The sequence below is a fragment of the Dipteris shenzhenensis genome, chromosome 2, assembly GCF_047967505.1.
Source record: "Dipteris shenzhenensis isolate YYH24624 ecotype China chromosome 2, Dip_SZ_1.0, whole genome shotgun sequence".
NCBI classification, from domain to species: domain Eukaryota; kingdom Viridiplantae; phylum Streptophyta; class Polypodiopsida; order Gleicheniales; family Dipteridaceae; genus Dipteris; species Dipteris shenzhenensis.
The window spans coordinates 12501693-12527852 of NC_141597.1; the positions used below are offsets into that span (position 1 = coordinate 12501693).

Below are 26160 nucleotides of genomic sequence, written 5' to 3' on the forward strand. Positions count from 1 at the left end.
CACTGAAAAATGTGAAAAGAAGCACTTCTGTCGCGAAGAAGTGGGAGTTCTTGGGCTCAAAAGAAGCGTGCTTCAGAGAGGAATGCATTGAGAGGTTTTGGAGAAGTTTCATCGCCGGAAAGTCCTCCAAAACTGAGAAAAACTAGTCAACCAACGCGTGGGACCACTCGAAATTCAAAATTCAACAGAAAGCTGTAGCTTTGCAAGAGGAAAGGCCCAGGAGGCGGTAGAAGCAAAAAGGTCAAAGCCACTTTTGCAAATTCGACCAGAAAGAGTGCTCAGCTCTGCCCGTTCTACCAAACGCATGGAGGGAAAAGCATATCGCTACAAAGGGGAGGCAGAGGGGAAGTCGAGGAATCCAAACGGAAGTCGAGGAATCTAAACGGGTGAGGAGTTATGAAGAAAAACGAAATTCAGCTGAAGGAGGCTGAAAAACCAGTCCAAAATCTCAACAAAGGGAGAAGATGAGAGAGAAAACCACACATGTGAAGTTTAGAAGGCCAGGGCCCTCTAGGGGGCCCATTAAAAATGCCACATCATCATTTCCCAACAACCACTCTTTTAATTCCTTGGAATGCCTTTGGGCCTAGGGATTAATTACGCTTATGTGCTAGGCACCATGCCGCGTTTAATTACACATTATTAAGCCCATGCTTGGACTTTTAAAACCAAAGCTGTCACGGTCTTGTAGTACATTAAAGTACTTAGAATTTTACGCCCCCGTGACATTTGTCACGGTCTTGTAATATATTAAAGTACTTAGAATTTCACGCCCCCGTGACACCAAGCCACCCATCTACCTAGTAATGAAGGCATAGATCCTTTGGATAATCCCCATCTCCAATTGCCACCTTCATCGATAACCTTCTTGAGAATGCTGCCATTCAGAAATGTGTGAAAGAAGCTACGAAGATGGAACAAACAGCCCTAGCTACTATTTCCCAAACCTAACAATACCATGCAAGGGCTTGGAGCCTAGTAACCAAGTACTAGAAGAACTAAACAAGGAAATCAAGGGCAAGACAGAAAAAGTAGAGGTTGCTTCTTTTGACATTCAAACCTATGGAGCACATAATGCAAAGGAGGGGACATGGGTTTTGAGATTGCTCTTCCGATCTCAAATTAGCAACTCTTCCAAGTTAATGCACTTTCAATGACAAGATGGTAGTAGTTACAGTACTTGAATGGGCTTACAAAGCTCATGCCCAAACTTACAAGTCAAAATCGGCCAAGGAAAAGCTTTTATGGAAAACATCCCAAGAGCCACCGCTTCCAAACCTCCTCAGCTCCTCTCTTGGCCACTCCTCCTCCACCTCCCCCATCCCTACTATCATTGAACCACTCTCTTGCCCAAAATTCCCACTTCTCCCAATTCTCAACATGCCTACATGGCCCAAACCTCCCACACTTGTCCCAATTTCCCATTCCCAATATGCCTACATGGCCGTGGCTACATATTCTTATTTCTTTTTTCTTTTTTTCAAGAAAGAGACTTCTATTAAGTAAGAGAAAAAACCCGCAAGAGCAAGCTTAAGGAGGAATACATCATGAAACCATGAGGATAAATAAACCCCCTCAAAATGAGGTGGAAAACAACCAAGGCTGAGGCTGAAAGTGCCACCTCAACCCTGTAAGAGTCTTTGAGAAAAAAGGAGAATCCTTCCATTCCCTGAAGAAAGAAGCCCTCCGTGTCTATCCAGATACTAGCCAATGTGTGCAAGGGATGAACCTGAGTTCCCTCCAATGCCTCTGTGCATCTGGCTCTCCAGATATGCCAGGCTTCTATGCTCGCTAGAATCTCCCAAGAGGTATCCACAGAGGCATGTAAAAGGAAGGTGTGGTATCACATCCAAAGAACAGGACTCAACCAAGATGTGGTGCTTCTCTCAAATTTGTATTATCTAGAGGTGAGGTTCTTCACCTACATTTTTCCAGAATTTTTATGGTCAAGGATCTCACAACTCCTTACTTTTGATTTTAATTTCAGTATCTAGCTTCAGGCACCTCCATCTCCATGCCTAGTCTCCTGAGAGAGGCTTCTTCTATCTGCCACACCGTCAGTCATGCTGAAAAAGTATAAGAAAGTTTAATAACCCTTATTGATCAGTCATGACTTAGGATCAATTTGATACCTTGGGGTGTCAGCCATCTCAGAGAGTGAAGAAAAGGTGCTTTAACAGAAACACCTTGCCTACTATTTGTTCATGGCCTTTAGAATTCCGTCTCATCTAGGAACACAAGCTTACAACCAAAAAATAAATTTCATTCCAAGGATCACGTTGGTATCAAATGCAAAACAATATTCACACATGCCAATGGTAACAGGGATGGGCATGTGTTTCAGTAGCTCTGAGATGGTATCCAGAGGTCATCCATGGGACTGATGTAAAATTTTACATGATACCAGGTATTACAGGTCAAGGTCTATTTTGATCACCATATTTGTTGATAAATTTGTGTAAGGAAGTATATCATATCAATGACAAGAAACTGTCGAACTTGTGGGAAATTAGATACCTTATAATACTTAAACTTGCTTCGGAGACCATATAACTTTTGCTCCTTCACAATTGAATCAGCTAACATTTCTCTCAGTTGCATCCGGATGCCTTTGCGTAATTTTGTTGCTGCCTATAATGTCATCAACTGATCTACTTTCATATGCAATGGTAAAGCAAAACATTTATCACAGTTGTATGCATATTTAAAGGACTCAATATCTGCTACAATGGCACCCACCTATGTACTTAAATATGCAGTAATATTTAAAAACACTTATCACACTTGTATTATATGTTTAGATTTTCAAACATATAAAAGATATTGTTTGTAATTCAATGGTATGCATGCAATTGGAGCCTATGTTGAACCCACCTCTAAAGAGGTGATTCGAAAGTCCCATGAGGTAAAAACAAGGGTAGCATAAGGGTATAGGGAACTTGTGTAAACCAATGATGCATCACCGCTCCCCATCATCCTTTTTGTGATCCTGCAAACAAGTACTACTTTGAGAAAGAGATGAGATAAATGCATTTTCAAGATACTTGTGATGCATAGCAGACGGTTGTAAAACAAAATCAGTTTGCCCTCGTGCAACAATAAAGTAACCGGTATCACATAGATTAATCGATCCATATCTAACAATCACAATACAAGCAAAATCTAAGACATCAAAAGGACGTACCATGGACAAATTCAAGCTACTATCTTTGACCAAGAAGAAAAACTGCTCTTAGAAGAGAGCCCCCAGTTTCTATCTATGATGACTGAGTAAAGCTTGGCACCTCGACAAAGCTTGACACGACTCCAGCTTTGTCAAAGAATCTTGTTGCATGAACTCATGCACTCATTTATCCAGTCCCAACACCTAAACAAAAATGAAGTAGATGTGATGTATATTCCCCTCCTTATCTAGCTAAGGCAGAAACCCATGCATGAGAAACCAAGAAACTCAGATAGTTGCACCAAGTATATGGTACGACAGGGATGACACAAGTCATGGCGATGACATGGTCGCAAGGATGACACAAGTCATGGCGATAACATGGTCACAAGGATGACACAAGTCATGGAGATGACATGGTTGCAAGATGACGCAAGTACATGGTCACTAGATGGCATAGTCACATGGGGACATAGTCATCAGGAGACATATCACCCAAGCACATGGTCATGCATCAAGGGTCTTCATGTCGCGCAGTCACGCTCTGCCAACCTCTGCAAACCTGACTCAATGGTGGCTGAAGTCGCCTTGTGTCAGATACAGGGTGGCTGCAGGCAGTGCACATGGAGTAGTTACAACACCGACTCGGCACAAGCTGACCGTTGCAAGAGACATGAAGAGACTCAGCGACGCGATGGCTAAGGATGAGGGGACAGCCAATAGGAGAGAGGGAGGGGATTTCCCATCTGAAAGGCGAGGGTGAAGAGGGGAGATGAGGGGGATGAGGAGGCATTCAGCATTGTACGGGGATTGACAAAGAGAAGGAGAGAGGCTAGAGCTACGAGCTCGCCTGTTGCATTGTTATGGTACATTGCTACTGTTGCATTGTTGTGGATGAGTGATCTCCGAACTCTGTTTGGAGAGACTAGTGTATAAGGATCCCTTCTATGATACGCACTTGTTCGCGTTGTGCTCGTCTACCGCTTTCTCCATTATCGGTTATTAGCGTTGTTCCTTCTTATCTCTTTTCTGAGTTTGTTCTTCCTGTTCTAGTACTCAGCACTCCGTAGCATCTTCGACTAGTGTTGTGTCATAGGTTCACGCATCACGCAATGTAGTGCACCTGAGGTAGAGTGGTGTCATAGGTCTACGCATCACCCACTTCACGCTTCTCACATCAGTGGCCTTAGGCCTCTGGTAACACCTCCGCAAGTGAGCGGACCTCCCCCTCAGACAGTTTATGGCGATCACGATGGGACACTGCTTGTGTTGAGTAGCAAGAGTGAAGTGGCATTTGAGTATCCTTGAGGGGAGAGTTCTTTTGCCGAGTAGTTCTAATAACCTTGAAGGAGCTAGTGAGAGAACTAGGAGGTACATGAGGAGAGTGGAGAGAAGACTTCCTGCCGACCAGACTTGATACAAAAAGCATTATGTGAGACAGAAGTTGGCGAAGTCCTTAGGGTGAGCACAAAGTGAACCCATTGGAGCAATGGCAAGAGCAAGCAACTTCATCGAAACTCTCATCGATCTAGACCAACAAGATCCCTAGTGGTCTTGGGAGAAGAGAAAGTACAAAGCGGAGAAAGAAAGAAAGTTTATTAAAGTCTTCAGAAGACCGATGGGTCTATGAGACTGTGAAAATCCTGATACAATGAGCTGTGGTAGTGGAGCTACTAAACGAGTGTCCATACCAATGTAAAATGCAAAATGCAAAAAATGCAAAAAATGCAGAATGGCAGTACTAAGTCCTAAGTACAACATAGTCATGTTGATGGTCGACTATATATCAATCTCAGCATCATCATCCCCAGCAACAGCAAGATATCACGATGGATGAGGCACTGGAGGCATGAAGTCGGCAATAGAGTGTTGTTGGTGTTGGAAGGCTGAAAGGAAAGCAAAGAGTGGACACAAACTCAGAATACTTGCATTACTTGCTTGTAGAATGAAGAAGAGTGAGGTCCTTAAGTAGGCACCTCATACATGCTCACTGACATCACTGATGACCTCAGAGCTCCACAATCATCTCCTCAATCTGCTCCTAGATTCTCTCAATCATCCTATGTGGCTCTCCACCACCTAACTGTGCTTGTGGGCACCTAACTGTGCCTTTAGCACTCACACATAGAAACATAAGGTGTGCCTGAGGCATACACCTTGAGATATCCCAACAAACCCCCCCTCAAGGAAATGCCTCAGGCTATGTCAAGGATACATCTAGTCTCATAGTTTCTCATGCCATCTCATGGTGGTCAAGGATAAATCTATGGCTAGGTTCTCATGCTAGCAAGGGTTCCCTTGGGTGTAAGGTAAACAAAAGGGATACAAAAAGACCTTCCAATGGTTATCTCCCCTGCATGTACATGCACACAATGTCTGCAGGAGGTACCACGGAACAAAACATACACATGGCCTACATCATAAGGTGACCAGAGGTGTTTACAAAACACACAAAACACAATAGTTTATTTTCATTCATTTTGGAGGACTATCCAGGCTGAGTACCTTGACATAAAAAGAGAGATCTGGAGCATACATAGAGATGTGTTTAAAATGCATAATCTTCAAAGGATGCCTCATCTTGTGGAGGCTCATTAACTGTAAGTAGATTTGCATTTTCTGTCTTTGCTTTGGCTCTGCAAAACTTCTCATTATGGTTGTTCTTGCCACAGTGCTTGCATGGATTAATTTTGAAGCAGTCCTTTGAAAGGTGATTTGTCTTTCCACAGTGATTGCAAGAGGTATACTTGCCCTTCTGGACTTTTACAGCATAAGCAGTGTCATTGCCTTTCCTGAGCTCCATATGCCTTTCTTCTTCTTGGAGAGCAGAGATAATACCTTCAAGATTAGGATTAGGAAGATTTTTCAAAGTGCTAACAATGTGATCATAATCTTCAGGCATACTCTTAAGTAACACTGCCATAGCATCATCTGGAGTAATAGGAGAGTTGATAGAAGCTAATTGAGTGTCATAAGACTCCGCATATAGTTGACATGAGCTGCTAAAGTAGTACCACTAGCCATCTTCAATTCAAAGAAAGAGATTTTAAGTGATAGTTTAGAGATGTGAGAGCTAGCACCAAAAATCATGTCAAAGCTTCTGCCAAGCTTCCGAAGGAGACTCCAAGTCAGAGATATGGTGAATATAATCATCTCCTAAAGCAAGAGCAATGATACCATATGCTTTTTCTTCTCTAGCTTGATCCCTTGCCGGTCGTGTCGGAGTTGAGGATTCTCCAGCATTGGAGGCCGTAGAAGAAGCGGTAGGAGTCGGTTTGACAAGTCCCCATAAGTTCTCCCTCATCAATGCAAATTTCACCTTCATCTGCCATGTGTGGAAGCCCTTTCCATTGAACTTCTCGAGATTAAATAGGGTAGCCATGAGAGGGTCTAACCCAGATATTGGGCAGTGTCTATCTCTCTTACAAGGAAAAAATAACTGAAAGACTTCCAAAATATGAGCACTTGATGTAGCAAAGACTAGTGACCAATATTCAAACAATGATGCTTCTTCTTACATGCTTCATAGAAGTGGGTGAAATAAATACTTTCCAATCAAAACCAGGTCTAGTAATTCCAAAAAAAACTGAAGCCACACTTGTACTGAAGTTATTGAAAGTTTCAAAAAACCAGAAATGCTAGAGTAGCATTTTATGTAGCATCATCTTCAAAAACTTGTCCAAAACTGTCAAAACTGAAAAGCTGAACTTGGAGGGCTTGTAGCTCACTCTTCAAAGCAAGGAAAAGAGGGCTTTCTGAAGCAAAAGAAAGCTCATATACCAGAGAAGGTCCAGCACAGAGGTTGGACGAAATGGTGCGCACTTTTGCCCGGGAGAGTTGCTACAGGCTGAAACTGAGTTTTGACGATTTCTCCCTCGTTACTGAACCAAATGACCTGAAAAATGGCTCAAAATCTTCGTCTTGAGGTCGCCCATCTACTCCTAAGAGGGCTCACGCAATGGTGGAGCAGGCAGGGAGTATTGAGCAACAGAAGAAATTCGCTGTTTGGAGAATGGCAGCCACCACAGACGTTTTTTCTTCAATTGCTTGCAGGTGGAAGTTCGCCCATACTAGAGGAGTTTCCAGCTCAGAGGGTTTGGGCAATGGTCGTTTGTAGGTGGAGAACCAAGCTCTCAAAGATTTTGGGAAGAAAGAGGAAAATGGAGAAGAAGAAGATGAAGAAGAAGAAGATGATGTGGCAGAAATGGGCTCAAGGGGGATCAAATGGCTCTGATACCATGTTGGAAGGCTGAAAGGAAAGCAAAGAGTGGACACAAACTCAGAATACTTGCATTACTTGCTTGTAGAATGAAGAAGAGTGAGGTCCTTAAGTAGGCACCTCATACATGCTCACTGACATCACTGATGACCTCAGAGCTCCACAATCATCTCCTCAATCTGCTCCTAGATTCTCTCAATCATCCTATGTGGCTCTCCACCACCTAACTGTGCTTGTGGGCACCTAACTGTGCCTTTAGCACTCACACATAGAAACATAAGGTGTGCCTGAGGCAGACACCTTGAGATATCCCAACAGTTGGCCACTCAGAGGTGCGGTCCTGGCACGTCTCCTGGTCGTAGCTATGCATCTCACCAGGGCTACTGTGACTCCCGTCGGTCGGGCTCCAACTCTAAACAAGGAGGGGATGTCTCCAAGTGTAATCTGTGTGTCGATCCTCTGTTTGAGCTATCGGGTCACGGGCTCCGGGTCACGTCATGTCGAGGCCTCGTCTCATTGGGATCCATGTGATCTAGCTGAAAGAACTCCGTGATAGAGCTCTAAGAGGGATCAACTGAGGAAGAAGTCTGCTCCTGTCTCCGTGCTTGGAGTATCCTCTCGCGGTGTCTAAGTGCCTCATGAATGAAACCCGCCAAACACCGCTGGTCTGGGTAGGAGAGGAAATGGGCTAAAATCCCATAACTATCTCGGAAGAGGCAGTGGAAACGTCCTCGGATCTCATAGTACACAGGACACCTGAAGATGAAATGCTCCTCTGTCTCAACCTCCTGTATGTCACATAGTGTGCATATGCGCCGCTCCTTGGGTAGTCGCTCTACTCTGCCGCTCTCGATGCGAAGTCTGTGTGAAGAGACCCGGAACTGCCCAAGAGAGATCCTCATCGAGTGGGGTAGGTGAATCTGTGTGTATCTTGGTGGGTCAATGAAACCCTCCGCTGTGATATGTAAGAAGTGATCTCTGTAGAAGCTAAGCTTCACTGAGAGTTCACTCGGTTCCAACCAGGTCCGAAAAGTGTGTAGCTATAGTAGATCCTCACGGATAACCTGGTTGACCTCGTGTGATAAGAGGGGAGAGAACGGAGCATCCATGCTATACTGGAAGGGAGGTAGTCTATCCATGTGGAGCCCCGGTCGCTCAAACCATCTCTCTGTACATGCATACCAGCACCTCTAATCTCCTCCTGCTGCAAGTGCCATAGAAGAGGATAGAGCTATCCATGGTAGCCTGCTACGCCCCAAGGTATAATCCCCATATTCCCTAACTCGGTACAGATATGTGATGACCTGAAATGCAGCATCTAGCTGTAAAGGGGGCGACCCAAACTCAGCCTGAATGATTTGGTGAGGAACGGATGACTTACCACGAATCATCCGTGATAGCATGAGAACCTGTAGCCGCTCCACACGGGCCCACTCTGTATCCGACAAGTCTGGCTCCCAACAAGGACTGCTGTACATCCCCGCTGGGCGAGCCAAGGAGTCAAAAAGCAACCCCTTGGTGCGTGGATCCTGAAATGGTAGCACTTGCGACATATAGAGTACCATCTAATTCCTCTATGGCTACATCAGTAGTGCGTTCACCACCAGTGTGGTCCTCTGCAACGGGGTATTGCCAGCCCCTCCACCATATGTCTCCTTGGTACCCACAATTCGTACTCTTCCATCGGGAGGCCCTTCATCTATTTCACCCATTTCAGCTTCTGGGGTGGGGATGGTGGTTCTTAATCTTGCAGAAAAAGCTTAACTTCTTGAGTTGCTCAACAAGGTTCATGTGAAGACTCGGAAGCTCAAAGGTCACCTTCATGAGGATGCGGAAGCTCATGTGAGGAAATTCTTCACGGCATGCAAAGCTAAAGGCGTAGAGAACGAGCATGCCTTCCTACACATCTTTCCATCGTCATTGGAGGATGCAGCTGATTATGGTATAGTCAATTTCCCCCTGATCATTTTCATACTTGGACATCTCTAAGGGAGGAATTCTTACGGACTTTCAAATTGGAGAAGTTCGAACATATGATTGTCCAAGAATTATCCACTGACACTATGAAGCCTAGGAAAAGCATCTCTGAGATGTACACAAGGATGAGGGTCTTGGCTGCCAAGATGTTTGTGCCACCTAATGACGTTGTCATGAAAGGATGGTTTTTGAAAGCATTGCCTCCCACCATTGCTATTAGGCTGGTTGACAAACTCCTTGAACATGCCTCACTACAAGATTTCTTGAGGGATGCAGTGAAGATGGAACGGTCACAGTTAAGTTTTGCCTCATCGCCAACTTCGACCACCCAGCCCCTCAGAGAGGAGGGATCATCAGCATGGCAGCAGCTCAAGAAGGAATTAGAAGAAATCAAAGGTCTAAAAGACATAACAAGGATGGATGGAAAATCATCCTATGAGGCCTAGATCAGAAGTGGTCTTTGGTGTACAGAATGCAAGGGTTCTGGCCATGGTCATTGGGAGTGTCCCTCTAAGCACAAGGTACCTACTTCTACCTTCTTCTGTACATTTTGTGAAATCCATGGACATGATGCTTCCGAGTGTAGGTACCTCAAAGGGTTAATGAAGCTTCTACTAGAGTATTCATCAGGGAAATCCCTAGTGGCTGCAATCAACAAAGCTACACTGGTAGCTTCTAGCCCGGCTTGTACCTTTTGCTCCTGGAAAAGCATCTGAGCCACCTTCCATTCCTATCATTCCACCCCCATTGCTTCAAGCCCCTGCACACAATCCGGTTGGGGCACCATACTTTTATCCTCAGCCCTGTTATGCACCGTACCAACCACCTACTCTCGGAGTTAAATATGGACAGTACTATGAACGCGGTCGACGGGGTGGTTTTCGAGAAGGTCGCGGAGGCGTTGGTCGAGGCACCAACCTTAGAAGACCTATCATGTGTTATCGATGCAGAGAGTACAGCCACTACCAAGATGATTGTCCACAGCCGTTTGGAGGACCCTCTTGCACATAGTGCAACACAAATGATCACTACAGTAGAGACTGTCCCAATGCCAGAGGTGAACCAACATCCCAAGTCAACATGGTTGATGTGGTAGTGGCAGGGGAGGGCAACAAACCCCATTTGATTGGTGCAGTGTTGGGAGTTGTGACAGGGTCACAAACAAAGGATGGTGATGTTATGCACGACTCTGTCTCAACACCATCGGCGGCCTCGTCACCGACCAGTATCAACTCCGTCCCTAGTAGTGCATCCCCTCCGAAGTCACCCCCTCCTTCCAAGTTAAGGTCACCTCCTCCCTCCAGGGTGGACAATGGGCCAAGGAATACATCTTTCTCGTCCTCTCCTGTTAGTCGATCAGAAAAATCACCAAAGTCCTCACAACCATCCAGGCTCGTCAATAGCTCGAAAAGTGGCCGACCGTCCGATGACCAATCTATGCCTTCAAGGTATCAAGCGGTGGTCAAGAGTGTCATCAATGATCTTCAAACTAGTAGTTCCGAGGAGGAGGGAAGCACACCTTAAGGAAGAGGTCTCTTGTCAACCTGGAAGAAGAGGACTTTGATGAGGTATTCACTATCCCTCTCCAGGAGACCTTGGCGCGAAACAACCGCGCTACCAGAGCACCTACAGATTACATCGGACTCAATCGTCTAGCGAGTGTGGCAGCCTTGGACGCAGTGGAGCAGAAAGGCATGAAGGCCAGCTTTGAAGAGCTAGGCAATGTTATCAACATGGCTGATCGCATGTCTTTTAATGATAGGTATGCTTGGGCTCAAACGTTGTTGCATTTACATCACAGAATCGTGGATGACACCTTTGCCCAATTAGGGGCTGCTGTTTTTAATGCAATAGGCCATACATAGATGCTCTTGTGCCAGAAGCAACAAGGCTCGAAATGGAAAAAGAAACACACGTGCAAGAGCAACAATACAACGAACAGCTCCAAAGCAGCACTTACATTAGAGGGACTCTCAACTCCAAAAGGTTTTATGCACACAGCGCAGAAAGAGATAGTAGGCTGGCACAAGACCAAAGTACACTTCAAGCCAAACATGACTGCCTAGCCACTTCCCATGCTGCAGCAGAGAGGAGGATAGCTGAGTTGGAGTCTCAGCTTTAGATTCAAGAGCAAGGCCTCAAGGAGATTCAGGAACATCACTCTGCATTACAAGATACACATGCCACAGTCCATGCAGAGCTACTATCCCTACAGGCAGAGCATACTACTGTGCAAGCTGAGCTTACTACTGTGCAGTCCGAGCGTGACCTCTACAGATCAAAATATCACAGATATAAAGGAAAATATGAGGATCTCTGGAATGTGATGGACACTGTGGAGGCAGAGAATGATCAAGTGTCAGGAGTTAGCACCATCTTAGGGAGAGATGAACAATGACATATGTTTCAGCAGGAGGGTTTTTGTATATAGTTATCTTGTTTGCCTCCTTTGGCATCTCTTGTTAGCCTGTCGGCTTCTCTACTGGTCTCCACACCTTTAGCTTTGCAAGCCGTGAGAAATTTCCTCATATGAGCTTCCACGTCCTCATGGAGGTGGCCTTTGAACTTCTGAGTCTTCACATGGACCTTGTTGAGTAACTCGAGAAGTCTAGCTTTTTCTGCAGGACTAAGAACCGCCATCCCCACTCCAGAGGCTGAAGCAGGTGCAAGAGTTCAAGGGCCTGCCGGTGAAGCAGTAATGATTGTGAGTGCTATGGAGGATGAGACGACACCTCCCGTAGAAGATCACAATCATGAAGTCACTACTGAAGTAGCCATAGAGAAAGTGTACACAGATGGTACTACATACACTGAGGGCCTCGGTGCTGTAGAGGAAAAGGGTGAGAATATGGAAGATGGGGGGGTTAAAGAGAATTGGAGAGAAGTTGGGAAAGAGAGGGAGGATGGGAGAAAGAAAGAAATTCTATTAACGTCTGCTGGAAACCAAAAGGTCTATGGGACAGCAAGAAACCCTCTAGTACATCTGCTTTAGGGAGGGCACATGGCAGCTCCCAAGGAGTGCAAAAAGCAATCCCAATTATTTAGAGTACCTACATGATATTTTGGAAAGTAAACAGCCATACATCAGTTTAAGACTGAGAGTCTTTTGGTTTTGATTTAAACTCTCTGATTAGTGCTACCCCTTCACGGTAAACTGCCCATTTTCCATCCTTTCTGGCAGCCCTAACTTGAGCTAATTCAGTTGCCTTAATCTTGAGTTGGGTTTGTGTAAGCTCTTCTGCTATCCATACTTTGGTGCCCTTCAGCTTGTAAGATTGTCGAAGAAGCTTGATCCGCATATCTTTTGACTTCAGTGTAAGGATTGCATGACCTCTATAGTGTAAAATAGAAGCTGGCCTGGAGTCGTCATCATCCTGCTCATCATCATTCACCCATTCGATGTTGGGCAAACTTGATTTAATCTTTGTCAATATTTCACTATATGTATCCTCCTCTTTGTACCAATCTTTTGGGAGCCCCCCTATTCTAATCTTCAGCACATTATCACATCTAGCTTCGTGTTCTTTAATCTCTGCTTGGATATCAGACTTACTTGCTTTGCTGTCCACTTCCACAAACACTTCCTTCCTAGCAGTTTGTACTTCAGTGTGAACAAGATCTTTGACTGTAGAGATTATCTACGGGGTAGGGGGGGAATCCTTACAAGATTTTACAGCCTCATCAATTGCTGCCTGCTTACCAAGCCCTTCCAAGATGTGAAGTCGGGCCTTTACTTCTGCTAGCTCCAATCGTAGCTCTCTCACTGCCTGCTGCAGATAAAAAATCTGATCCTGTTGCCCGAGGATTGGGCCGTTTTTCCTTCTTGTTGGTAATTCCATGCGTATGGAGAGGGTGTCATGACTGAAACTGTAGAGTACTGAGTCCTGGTGGATGTTGAAGGAGTTGAGGGGGTTGAGGGGGACTTGGAGGAGAGGGTACGAAAATCCATAGTTGGCTGTATGATGAACCCCCCTGGCTTAACCTAACCCCCGGGTTGGGTTGGGGGTTTAGCCCAACTTAGGGTTAGAGGGAATGTGAAGAGGAGGAAGGTAGGCTGGGCCATGCTTTGCTGGCCATATTTCCTATTACCCCCTGGCTGAGCTAACCCCCTAGTTGGGTTGGGGGTTCAGCCCAACTAGGAGAGGCTACGGGAGAAGGGGCGGAGAGGCTACGGGAGGGGGGGGGTGGAGAGGAGGGCGGGGGGGGGGGGCGGGGGGGCGGAGAGGCTATGGGGAGGGGCTACGGGAGGGGGCGGAGAGAGAGAGGCTACAGGAGGGGAGGGGCAGAGAGGCTACGAGAGGGGAGGGGCGGAGAGGCTACGGGAGGGGAGGGGCGGAGAGGCTACGCGAGGGGGGGGGCGGAGAGGCTACGGGAGAGAGAGGCTAAGAGAGTAGTTGGGAAAGAGAGGGACGGGGTTGAAGTCATGTTGGATGAGTAGGCAGTAGAGAAGGAAGGAGATAGTGGAAAAGGCAACATAGTTGTACACGATGGGTAGGGGCATGGCCGGGGAAAAAGTACCCATACTCCTCCAGTACCTTCTAGTTCTCTCACTAGCTCCTTTAAAGGTATCCAAACTACTCGGCATAAGACCTCTCTCTCTAGGACCCTAGAATACCACTTCACTCATGCTACTCAACACCAGCAGTGTCCCACCATGATCGCCATATGCTGTCTGAGGAGGGGGCGGAGGGTCGTACCACTTTCGGAAGTGTTACCGGAGGCCTAGGGCCGCTGGTGCGAGGGGCAAGCAGGGATGTGCCAATAGTGTCACCGATGGTGTGAGCGATCGAGTGCAAGAGTGATGGAAGCCAAGCGGAAATCACAAGAGCCATCCTCCAACATGAATGGAATGGAACTCAAGCCACATGACGCAGGGTCCATCATACCAAGTGAAGGGGGATGAAGAGGAAATACACGAGGTGAAGGTGTGGGATTAGTTTTTGACAGTAGTCCCACCGAGCTTGACCATTCACCGATGAGGAGCTCTGCGAAGCCCTCAAGGCCCTCCCACCTCAAAAGCACCCTGGAGGATGACTTGACCCCGGCCTTCTTCCGTTGCTTTTGGAACTTTATTCTCACCCCATTGCGAATGGCTTGTCAGGAGATCTTTGAATTAAATCACTGCCTTAGTCCTTGAGTTGGGGCTGGATTTGCTTGATCCTTAAGGGAGGGATCAACTGGACCAAATCTCTTAGTTTCTTTGCAAGGATAGAGGAGGTCCAGGATGCTGGGCTACCTTTGACGTTCTTTGGATCCCATGGGGGCAGATAACTGTTGGAATATGAAGCCAAAGTGAGTCTAAAATGAGTGTTCTAGGTGGTCTAGGTGTGTTTTATAGTCTAGTGAGTCCTAGACATGCCATGTGTCATATTGGGAGCTATCCCATATACACTATGGCTTTCTAGAGTCTAGTGTCACACTATATAGTGTTGTACTTGTCTATTGTCTATCATATCAGTCAACATCAAGCTCTTTGGTATTATGTGAGTACTTGTTCATTGCTTTCATTTTCTTTTCATTTCATTTCCATTATGCTTGTTATCTTTTCCTTCCCCTTCCAAGAGGTTGAGGTGAGCGAGGCCAATGAAGCTACTCTACCTCCTCCTCCTTGGAAGGCTGCCCTCTTCTCTCCTTCCTTCAGCTACATCTTTCTATGACCTGCGAACGATGTGACACTTCTATACAGATCTAGAAGCAGAATCACCGCTTTGTGTCTTCAGCAAAGTTGTAGAGGACCTTGATTACTACAAATTTCGTTTTTACATCACTGCAATCCGAGTTTTCTGTGAAAAGTTACAGCCCTTGAAAGAAGTGACGAAATTTGTTTCTGCGCGTGAATTTTGTTATGGAGCTGAATGATTTAACAACCCAAGCATGATGCAGCCAGCTCAACATGGAGCTGTCAATCCTCTTCATCCTTGACCTCTACTCCAACCCGCCATTTGTTCCTTCTGCCCGACATTCTATTTATTGGAGCTGCTGCCCGCAAGTTGGTGCCCGTCATTCTCTTGGAGCTGTTGTCCTTCTACTTCTGTCTGCCACTTCTAGAGGAGAGTATGACCTTTACCATTTCTGCAACAACTTGATTCATCCTCGCTATCTTGTGCTGACAATCTGCGTCACAATTTGCTTGGAGGAGGATTATTTTCGAGGTTGTCATCCCTATTTGATGCACACTATCTCTTGGATACTTTGTAATCAATTACTTCAGGACAGTTTTTTTTTTGGTTGCAAGAAAGAGACTTCTATTAAGAGAAAAAACCCGCGAGAGCAAGCTCAGAGCAGAATACATCATGAAATCATCAGGATAAATAAACCCCCTCAAAATGAGGTGGAAAACAACTAAGGCTAAGTATGAAAGTGCCACCTCAACCCTGTAAGAGTCTCAGAGAAGAAAGAAGAATCCTTCCATTCCCTGAAGAAAGAAGCCCTCCTACCTGAGGCTGCACGGGAGTCTCCCTACATACTCGTCCATACAGCCATCAAGGTATGTATGGTGTCTATCCAGATACTAGCCAATGTGTGCGAGGGATGAACCTGAGTTCCCTCCAATGCCTCTGTGCATCTGGATCTCCAGATATGCTAGGCTGCTATGCTCGCCAGAATCTCCCAAGAGGTATCCACAGAGGCATGTACAGCTGCAAAAGGAAGGTGTAGTGCCACATCCAAAGAACATGACTCAACCTGATGACATCGAATCGAAATGGATCGAGAAGAGTCAAGTCTCTCTTAGAAGACTTGAGGCCCCGTAAGAGAAAGCCAAGCCACTAAGCCCCATGTCATACAGAATGGGGAGTGGGCAAAGTGATTGAAAATCCTGGCTACCCCCATTCAAATCATCCTCCCTGTCTGCAATCCCATAAGCAATGCTGAATCATCTCCAAAGTAGAGAGGCAATGAGAGCAAGTAGGGTCAGCTCCAAATCTGGATCTCCAAAGGTTCACTGCGATCCCACCATGGATAGAAAGCCAAAAGAAAAGATTGATCTTTCTATTTCTGTGGGATTTCCAGAGTCTCTTCCAGAAGCACCTTTGCAAATCTGCAATGATATCAAATGCCTCCCAATGAGAAACTCTCAAAGGTCTCCAACGTCTACTACTGAGCTGAAATCTCCTGGCATTATTGACCGTGTAGCGAAAGAAGGGGATGCTCTTCTCTCGATGCCCTTCGCCAATCCACTCCCACTCTCCAGGGTCCCACTGCAAATACCTAATGGAAACTCCCCCGTAGAGCCAAATTCTCCAAGAACCGGTGGAGAGAAGCTGGGGGTGTGGGTCAAGGAACCACTCTGAATCTAATCCCTGCAACAAAAGACCTACAACCCTGATAGGCTGAAAAGCAGACGCAAGTAAGATGTCCTCTGTGGACCTGAGCAATCTGCCACCATCATGTACACTAAAAACCAAAGCATCCTCATGTGCATCTCGAAAGGCCAAAACCTGAAGAGGAACACCACCTCTCGTAAAAGTACCTACCCAAGTGGAGCAAGTGAGTGGCATATCATCTGTGTCTACCCAATCCGCTGGAAGGGCTGCCTCAATCTGCAAGATCCTCCATGCACTCCGTCTAAGATGTCCTGCCAACTAAGATTTAGTCTCCTCTGGAAGCCTACAGAAAGCTTTCCATGACCCCAATGATGAGGCGGGTCCCCTCTCCCATCTGGACCACTGCATGTAGAGTGAAGCACCAAGTGGTTTGCCAAGATCATCCAATATACTGTCATTCCACATGATCGGTTGCCTATCAATCTCTTCACGAGAGGAAGGGGGAATCCTCTGAAGAGTGCTTCTGAAACTGGCCCATGCTTTCCGAATGGCAACCATGAGAGGGGACGAAGGAGACCTGAGGTGTGCAGCGGTGAAAATCCACCTAATACTGCCCATCCAATCTCCTCCTAAAGAAGGTGTGCATGTCTGTATGCTGCTAATAAAAAATGCCTTGCACGGCTCCTGCCCTGGCATAAGTCCCCACACCACCATCTTGCAGAGTAAAGCTCTACACTGTAAATATGGATCAATAATATTGAGACCCCTTCCTATGTAGGGAGGATAAGGGTCTCCCAAGCCACCCTCGCTAACGCATCTGCTGTGCCATCAAGCCCACTCTATAAAATAAAATTTGATCGGTCTCCTAAGCTAAATGATGCAATCCCTAGAACGGCACCAGCATGAACAAATAAACCAGGCCGTGGCCAAGAGGACCTGGTTGACCACCACAACTATAGAGGCAAGATCTAGCTTGGTTGAGCTCCAAAAAAAGAGCTTCCTCCTGATGCTCTTCACATGGGAGCAAACTGCTGCGTGGAAGAAATATCCAAGCCAACCTGGCAGCCCAAATACTTGACTCGCACACCCCTCTAAACCCAGGACATAAATTTGATGAGTTAGCTCCCTAAAATTTTGGGGCTTTTCTGTTTCTTGTCTTCCCTTGGCATAATTGAAGCCTTTGCTATGTAAATCTTTTTGGGGATTCCAAAATCCATGTAAAATCATCATTTATTTGTATTTTTTATTTGGGGATTTTGCTACCTTAAGCAAAATTAACCCAAATTGAGGCTTCTTTCCGACATCTGGTGATTCTCCGACCGGCATTTTGAGAGTCACCATGTGAGTGCTCCATGTAGCTACCCCATGGACTTCACCAATATCTTTATTGGGGCATTCCTACGTAGTGCTTCATCGACATCTTCATCGACACACAGGAATGGGCACTCATATGTGCCGCCAACTGCTTGGAGAACATCTCTTACTCAAAGAGATCTATTTTTATTATTCCTACAACTTGATGTATTTTGGGGTCCTCTACCCTGGGTAGTCCCCCTAAAATTATATGTATTGAGTGTTTGGTTTTCATTTAGTCTAAGGTCCTCTGCCTTGGATAGTCCTCCTAAAAAGATGTATTGGTTTTCCTATTCTGGTGTGTGGCTTCCTAACATGTCCTATTATGAAGCCAAGGGGGGATGTATTGTGGGAGCCATATGTATTGGCTTTGATAGGTCTCGTTATTATCAGGCCTGGCTGAGTTCCAAGATGTTGGTTTATTCCTAAACCTACGAGCTGGTCATGTAGCCATGCTATAACGTGAGCCTCTAAGCATGTTGAGTCTCAAGCCATGAGAGTGCTTGGATCAACCTCTGAATACGCTCATGCTTTAGCCTCTGAGTTACACAGGGTGCACAGTTTGATGACTGTCATTGTCATGTTCTGTTCTTGGTTCCATTCCAGTAGTCTCTCACCTTGCCTTCATGGGGGGGTGTTGGAATATGAAGCCAAAGTGAGTCTAAAATGAGTTTTCTAGGTGGTCTAGGTGTGTTTTATAGTCTAGTGAGTTCTAGACATGCCACGTGTCATATTGGGAGTTATCCCATATACACTATGGCTTTCTAGAGTCTAGTGTCACACTATATAGTGTTGTACTTGTCTATTGTCTATCATATCAATCAACATCAAGCTCTTTGGTATCATGTAAGTACTTGTCCATTGCTTTCATTTTCTTTCCATTTCATTTCCATTACGCTTGTTATCTTTCCTTTCCATTCATAGTGTTAGCTTGCTTCTCTCCCTACCACTATGATCTTTCAATAACGAGGTACCTTGGATGGCAAGTGGGTATTGATATTTTAGTAGAGTAGTAGATCGCCCTTGTAAAGAGTGTTTGGTCCAAGCTTCTGTTTTGGAGCTTGCCCAAACTCCCCCTAGCACGTAGAGCTCTCGTGGCCCACCAGGTCTTTCTCGCCATGGCCTATTACATAGAGTCCTACTGGTGCGGATGCATGGGGCAGCTCAGACGCTTGGTGTCCAGCTTCTTATGGGCTGCTTCATATGGCAAAAGAAATACCAGAGCCAGAGTTGCATGGCAAACAGTCATCATGCCACATGCACGAGGAGGTTTGGACATCATCACTCTGGAGATGCAGAGCAGAGCTCTCCTAGGTATTGGGATTATGAGTCTAGGTGCTCCCTCATGGGGACACTTTTGGTATTCAAAGGTGTGAGGGGGGTTGAAAAACACGAATCCTTATTGGTCAGCATTGGTGGGCGGCTGATTGGTTCAAAGACATAGGTGTATGGTAGTTTCTTAGATTATTTGGCTGGAACATCCTTCACATGGCAAAATGGTTAGAAGATGGCAGTTTCTATTTTTATGGAGACGAGTCGGTTTATGGATCCCTTTTTATGGCAGCGCGAGGGAGATCTGGAAACGGCTAGCCACCTAAAAGAAAGAAGAAGCAACAAGCAACATCCTTGTAAGCCTACAAAGAGTGACAAAATGCAGGTGAAAGGAAACACTATAGGTGATGACATAAGCCCAGAAAGAAAGAAAGAAAGAAAGAAATTCTATTAACGTCCACTGGAAACCAAAAGGTCTATGGGACAGCAAGAAACCCTTAGTACATCTGCTTTAGGGAGGGCACATGACAGCTCCCAAGGAGTGCAAAAAGCAATCCCAATTATTTAGAGTACCTACATGATATTCTGGAGAGTAAACAGCCATACATCAGTTTAAGACTAAGAGTCTTTTGGTTTTGATTTAAACTCTCTGATTAGTGCTACCCCTTCAATGTAAACTGCCCATTTTCCATCCTTTCTGGCAGCCCTGACTTTAGCTAATTCAGTTGCCTTAATCTTGCTTTGGGTTTGTGTAAGCTCCTCTGCTATCCATACTTTGGTGTCCTTCAGCTTGTAACATTGTCGAAGAAGCTTGATCCGCATATCTTTTGACTTCAGTGTAAGGATTGCATGACCTCTGTAGTGTAAAATAGAAGCTGGCCTGGAGTCGTCATCATCCTGCTCATCATCATTCACCCATTCGATGTCAGAGCAAACATTGCCATGGTCTACAAAAGTTCAACAAGAGTCAGCCTTGAATAGACAACCAGCAAAGAGCTAGCTGCAAAGCAATATATGACAGCAACTAGGGTTAGCTCTGGACATCACACCTGCACCCTGCAATCCTCTTCTACACAGCCAATTCATTTATTATTATGATATTTTATTTGGCTTATTTCAACAAGAACCTCTCGCTTCTACCCTTAATATTCAATCAAGATTTCACTCTCACTGATTGATTATCTTTTCCCTGTTTTTCCAAAAAGAGATCCTTCTATTAAGTCGAATGAAACCTTTGATGTACAAATGTCAGGCTGTGGCCCAAAGCAAACTTCTTGGCTGTTCATTATTCTTCCTCTTTATTTGTATTCTCAATGGATCATTGCACTTTACATATTAACATTTAACACAAGCACAACACATAAACATAGGAGTCCATTTTTTGCCCTTCTAGGGTGTATATCATGTACTGCATGATGCTTTTCTCCCTTCTGTTTTCTCAGGGGGGGTCTCTCATACTTAATAGATGAAAACAAAAATAAACACAGTTTTTTAATTAAAAAATATCTACAGAAACCATCCACTGAACTAGAGTTCACTTTCAGATATAGCATAGAATATTTTAACCGTTGGCCTAAATAACATACATACTATGATTGTGGCGTTTTCAGAATAAGACCTCTCTTACGTTGCAAGAATTCCCAGTAAGCTGAGAAGGAACATTGCTGCAATAGTGCATGGGTACATGTAATCCGTCTTATACCAACCACTTTGCTCTGCATTGTAGAAGTAGCCCCCATAATAAACCCAAGTCTTCTCTAATCCATCTGCCTGAACAAATGACGAGCCAAAAAAAAGTTTACAAACAGTTCTGGGAACCTAGGATAGGATAGGATATCTTGTGAATATTGAGATTTGCATGAAGATAACTGAAAGAATTTGAACCAAATTTATTTTTCTATAGAACACAGGCTGCATTGTCAAAGCGAACAAAAGCAGCACTCTGTAAAATTATACAATGGAATATTGGAAGTTTGGGAAGGCAAACAAAGATTTAATGGGTGATCTCATAGAAATATCTCCAAAGGAAACTGTTCCGAAAATCATTAGAACAATTTTCATTCGTGACCTGGCAAACCTGAAAGAATTTCTTGATTCCTGACCAATGATAAGAGGCTGGAGGTTGTAGGAAGAATGGTATTACAATCGCACCAATCCAAAGTATAGCCAGGCACAGATCCAGTAAGAACACCCAGCGCAAAAAAGCAAAAGTAATCAATACTGCAGATCCAAAGTTCCCTTCAATTTCCTTGAGTTGCTCCACCCATAATCCCCAGACACTCTGCAAGATCAACAAACACAAGAACTCGACCATTAGGCTGCTCAAATTCTGAAAAAATTTTAGTGTTATAATTCCAGTATGGAAGACAACTATGACCAAATTTGATATAAATAATGAGCTATGTTGGAATAAATATTTAACAAGAAGAATTAAGTCAAATATAGAGGAAAAGATTACCATTTACAATGATTTATAAGATATATTACAAACTTTAGGGCTTTAACTCTCACTCCAAGATTGTGTATGTGTGCACTAGTTGCAGCACTTCTCAATTCAGACAAAAACTAAGGAGCAGAATGCACACTTCACCACCAAATCTTCATGCACTCACTCTTTCTCCTCTCTTTCCCTTTCATACCCTTCAAGAACAACTTTTTTTTCATACAATCATAGGCTGCGCACTAGGGCACTGACACAAGGAAGAGATAGACCGCTTGCAATATATGGTTGAGCAAGAGACAATTGTAAGACATCACAAAGATATGGTGTTGTAGGCATAAAGTCAACCCTATGGTTGACCAGTAGTACTTTGGTACTATATATACCAAGTACTTGTATTGTTTCATTTGAACACTTCTATTGGAGCTTTCTTGTGTGTGCACTCTTGCTCACTTGTGTTCACAACCTATCTCCACTTTGTTCCTACATTTGGTATCAGAGCGCTTCAGTCTCTAGAGCCCATTCCCGCGCTTGCTTCTAGACACCCGCAAGCTTGGTGCTCCAGTGCGCATTCCTGGTTCTCACAGGTAGCTCCAGCATTTAGCTCCTTCTCTAGTTCAGTCTGGTGCCTCATTTCGTTGCCAGAAACTTGTTTTAGAGTAGGAAAAAAAAAACAGTCCAGCGGCTGTTTTTTGACCTTTTGAGGTCCGATTTTGACGTTTTTTGAAATTTTTAAGCTGCCCGCATACAAACAAACCTGTCCCGTACCATTTCAGGAGGGGAAAAAATATTTTGACTTTTTTGTCCGTACAGTTGTACGTATGCCCGTATGTCCGTACGGATCTGTTTGTACAATTGCACGATAGTGCTGGGAGTCCGTACGACTTGTCGGAAGGTGATTTCGAGTAGTTTTCGGTTGTTTTTTGGCGTTTTTGCTCTCTTTTCAGCTCCAGCCTCTCCCGGGTGTGTTCCAGCAGCTCCAAGCGTCTCCATACTTCTCCAGGCTCTCCCCTACACATGTATTGGAGAAGATGGATGCCAGGGGGGATTTGAATGCTGAAAACAATCAAGGGATGCTTCCCTCGTTGCAAGTGATACATGGTATATCGACAGTGGTGCTACTAAGCACATGATTCCTCGCCAGGAGTGGCTTGAGAGCATCACACCTGTTCATGGCAGACATGTTACGTGTGCCAATGATGCTTCTCAAGACATCATCAGAGTTGGGCACATTCCCATTCAGCTTGATAATGGGAAAGTTAAGTATATCCGAGATGTTTGGTATGTTCTAGATTCGAGGCAAAATCTGATTTCAGTTTCAAACATTACCCATGATCAACATATGTTGGTCAAATTTCAGGATAACCAATGCAGGATCAAGGATCCAAAGAAAGGGTATGGTATAGTAGCAGGCACATATGACAGACGCTTATATAAGCTTGATGCTCAGCCTTATGATAAGAAGGTATTGGCTGTAGCAAACACTTCCCAGGCTCATTTATGGCATGCCAGGTTTGGACATGTCCATCACAGCGCATTGTCCTACTTGTACAACAATAATATGACTCAGGGAATGCCAAAACTGCAGCAACCAGCAAATGAAGTGTGTGAGGGGTGTGCACTTGGCAAATTCCATCGCTTGCCATTCAATAAACAAGGCAAGAATTGGGTCAAGGCAACCAGAGTGTTGCAGATAGTTGTGGCCCCATGACTATTCCCACGCATAGAGGAGCAATGTACTTTGTGACCTTTATAGATGACTTCTCCAGGTTCACATGGCTTTTTCTCATGAAGGAAAAATCTGAGATGTTCTATTGGTTTCAGGAGTTCAAAGCTATGGCTGAGAACCAAACCAATTCTAGAATTGGAACACTCAACTCAGATAGAGGGGGAGAGTATATGTCACATGAATTCCAGGGATTTTTGAAGCAGCATGGGATTAAACATCACTTAGCATGCCCTTACACACCACAGCATAATCCACTCTCTGAGAGGAAGAATCGTACTCTCATGGAGATGACTAGATGCATGCTGAAATTCAAGAGAGTCTCAAAGGCTTTTTGAGGAGAAGCAGTTGTGACAGCCACTTACATTCAGAACAGATGCCCTACCAAAGCTTTGGTTAATGTGATTCCATTTGAGGCTTTGTATGGCTTTAAGCCAAAGGTTAGTCATTTCAGAGTTTTTGGCTCAGTGGCATATGGTTTGGTTCCAGATGCACATTGGACAAAGCTTGATGACAAGAGTGTCAAATGCATTTTCGTGGGGTATAGCACCGAAAGCAGGGGATTTAGGCTTTATAATCCCGCTACCAAGAAGGTAATAATCAGCAGAGATGTTCTCTTTGCTGAGAATGAGTGCATGCAGCCCGCTAGTGCAAATTTGCCACCATACGATGACACTCCTTTGGACATATCCAGTTTGAGGATGATGAGATGGAGTCTCTTGATGCTTCCCCTTCTACTTCTCATAGTTTAGATGGCTTGCTACTTCTCATAGTTTAGATGGCTTGCCACATGTTGAGGATGGCTCTCCCTCAAATGTTTCAGATTTGCAGCCAAATATTGAGGATAGACAGCCTCATGTTTGGAAACATTATCAACGTCGTGAGGCCACTAAAGATGTTGATGCAGCCCCAAGTGGTACAGCAGAGAAATCTATTCCATGTTGGGCAAGGTTGACCATTCAAGATGCTAAGGATCAGCCTACTTTGGGGAAAACCAGGGCCAGCACTCAGAAAAATCAGAAAAATGCCAATTTGCTTAGATGACCTCAATGATGGAAGCTGAAAATGAGCCTTAGAGCTTCAAGGATGCTCAGCATAATCCGGCATGGCAGAAAGCTATGGAAGCTGAGATTAAATCCATTGAGAAGAATGCCACATGGGACTTGGTTGATGCGCCCATTGGGAAAAATGTGGTTGGCACGAAATGGATTTATAAGGTGAAATACCATTCAGATGGCACAGTTGAGAAATACAAAGCCTGTTTGGTTGCCAAGGGGTATGTACAAGAGGAGGGGATAGATTATGAGGACACTTTTGCTCTAGTGGCCAAGACGACCACCATTCGTTCTGTCATATCTCTTGCTGCATTTTATGGTTGGTCAGTGTACCAGATGGATGTCAAGACCGCTTTCCTCAATGGAGATCTTAAAGAGGAGGTCTATGTACATCAGCCCCAAGGTATTGAGGTGAAGGGACAAGAGCACAAGGTATGCAAGCTCATGAAGGCTCTATATGGGCTGAAGCAAGCACCTCGTGAGTGGTATCAGAAGATACATCATCACAAGGCTTCGTAAACACTCATACAGAGCCAAATCTGTATGTTCTGCAGCAAAAATTGGAATTGGTCATGTTGGTACTATATGTGGATGACATCATACTCACTGGCAGTGATTTGCAGCAAATTATAGCAGTGCAGTCCGCTTTATGTCACAACTTTGACATGACAGATTGGGGCCTATTGCATTATTGTCTTGGCATTGAGTTTTGGCAGACCCATGATGGGATTTCTATGTCACAGACAAGTATTCGAAGGGGTTGTTGCAGAAATTTAAGATGGAGAACTGTAAGCCTGTGGCTACTCCATTGGAAAAGGGACTCAAGCTGAGTAAGCATGATGCTGCTGAAAAGTTTGATGGCACTTTGTACAGGCAGTTGGTTGGTAGTTTGATATATCTATGCTCCACACGGCCTGATATTGCCTATGCCACAGGGCTTTTGAGCCAGTTCATGCATTGTCCCACGATCACACATTGGAATGCAGTAAAGAGGGTTCTCAGATATGTCCATGGCACTCTCTCTCTTGGCTTGCATTATGCTTTAGATTGTGATCTAGAGCTAAGTGGTTTCACCGACTCAGATTGGTCAGGGGACATTGACGACAGATGGTCCACCACTGGCTATTGCTTCTCATTGGGTTCAGCCTGTATCTCATGGCTCAGTAAGAAGCAAGAGCGAGCCTCTCTTTCCTCCAGTGAAGCAGAGTACAAAGCTGCAAATTCAGCCACTACGAAGTTAATGTGGTTAAGGAAGATTTTGCACGACGTGCATCATGCATAGGATGGCGAAGCAAACTCTATCTTCTATGATAGCCAGAGTTGCATTGCCATAGCCAACAATCCTGTCTTTCATGCTCGCATGAAACACATTGAAAATCATTATCATTATGTATGGGATTGTATTTCTGATGGCTTCAGTGATATCATCTATTGTCCATCTGAGGACAATGTGGCGGATATCTTTACCAAAGCCCTGTCAGCAGATCTTTTCTTACGACATCGACGTGGCTTGGGGATCAGAGAAATTCTCATAATGTCAAGGGGGGTTGTGAAGTGATTCACAATGACATTGTTTTCATGTACTCCCATAGGTTCGTATCCATCCGGATAAATTTGTGCAACCATGGTACTTTAGGTACTGCAGGGTACACCTGAGACGTTTCCAGGGTACTTTCAGCCATATCTTTGA

At 44.8% G+C, this 26160-nt stretch overlaps 1 protein-coding gene across 1 annotated transcript in view; it reads right to left on the bottom strand.

Annotated features, from left to right (window-relative positions):
- LOC147904342 (uncharacterized) overlaps positions 1–26160 on the bottom strand; it is a 178713-nt gene that overhangs the window by 116202 nt on the left and 36351 nt on the right. Inside the window, exons 3-6 of the mRNA XM_087391234.1 lie at positions 21327–21530; positions 20877–21019; positions 2875–2989; positions 2518–2631 (exon numbers count right to left, since the gene is read on the bottom strand). Coding sequence (XP_087247360.1) covers positions 2518–2631; positions 2875–2989; positions 20877–21019; positions 21327–21530 — 576 coding nt within the window. The remainder of the gene's footprint in view (positions 1–2517; positions 2632–2874; positions 2990–20876; positions 21020–21326; positions 21531–26160) is intronic.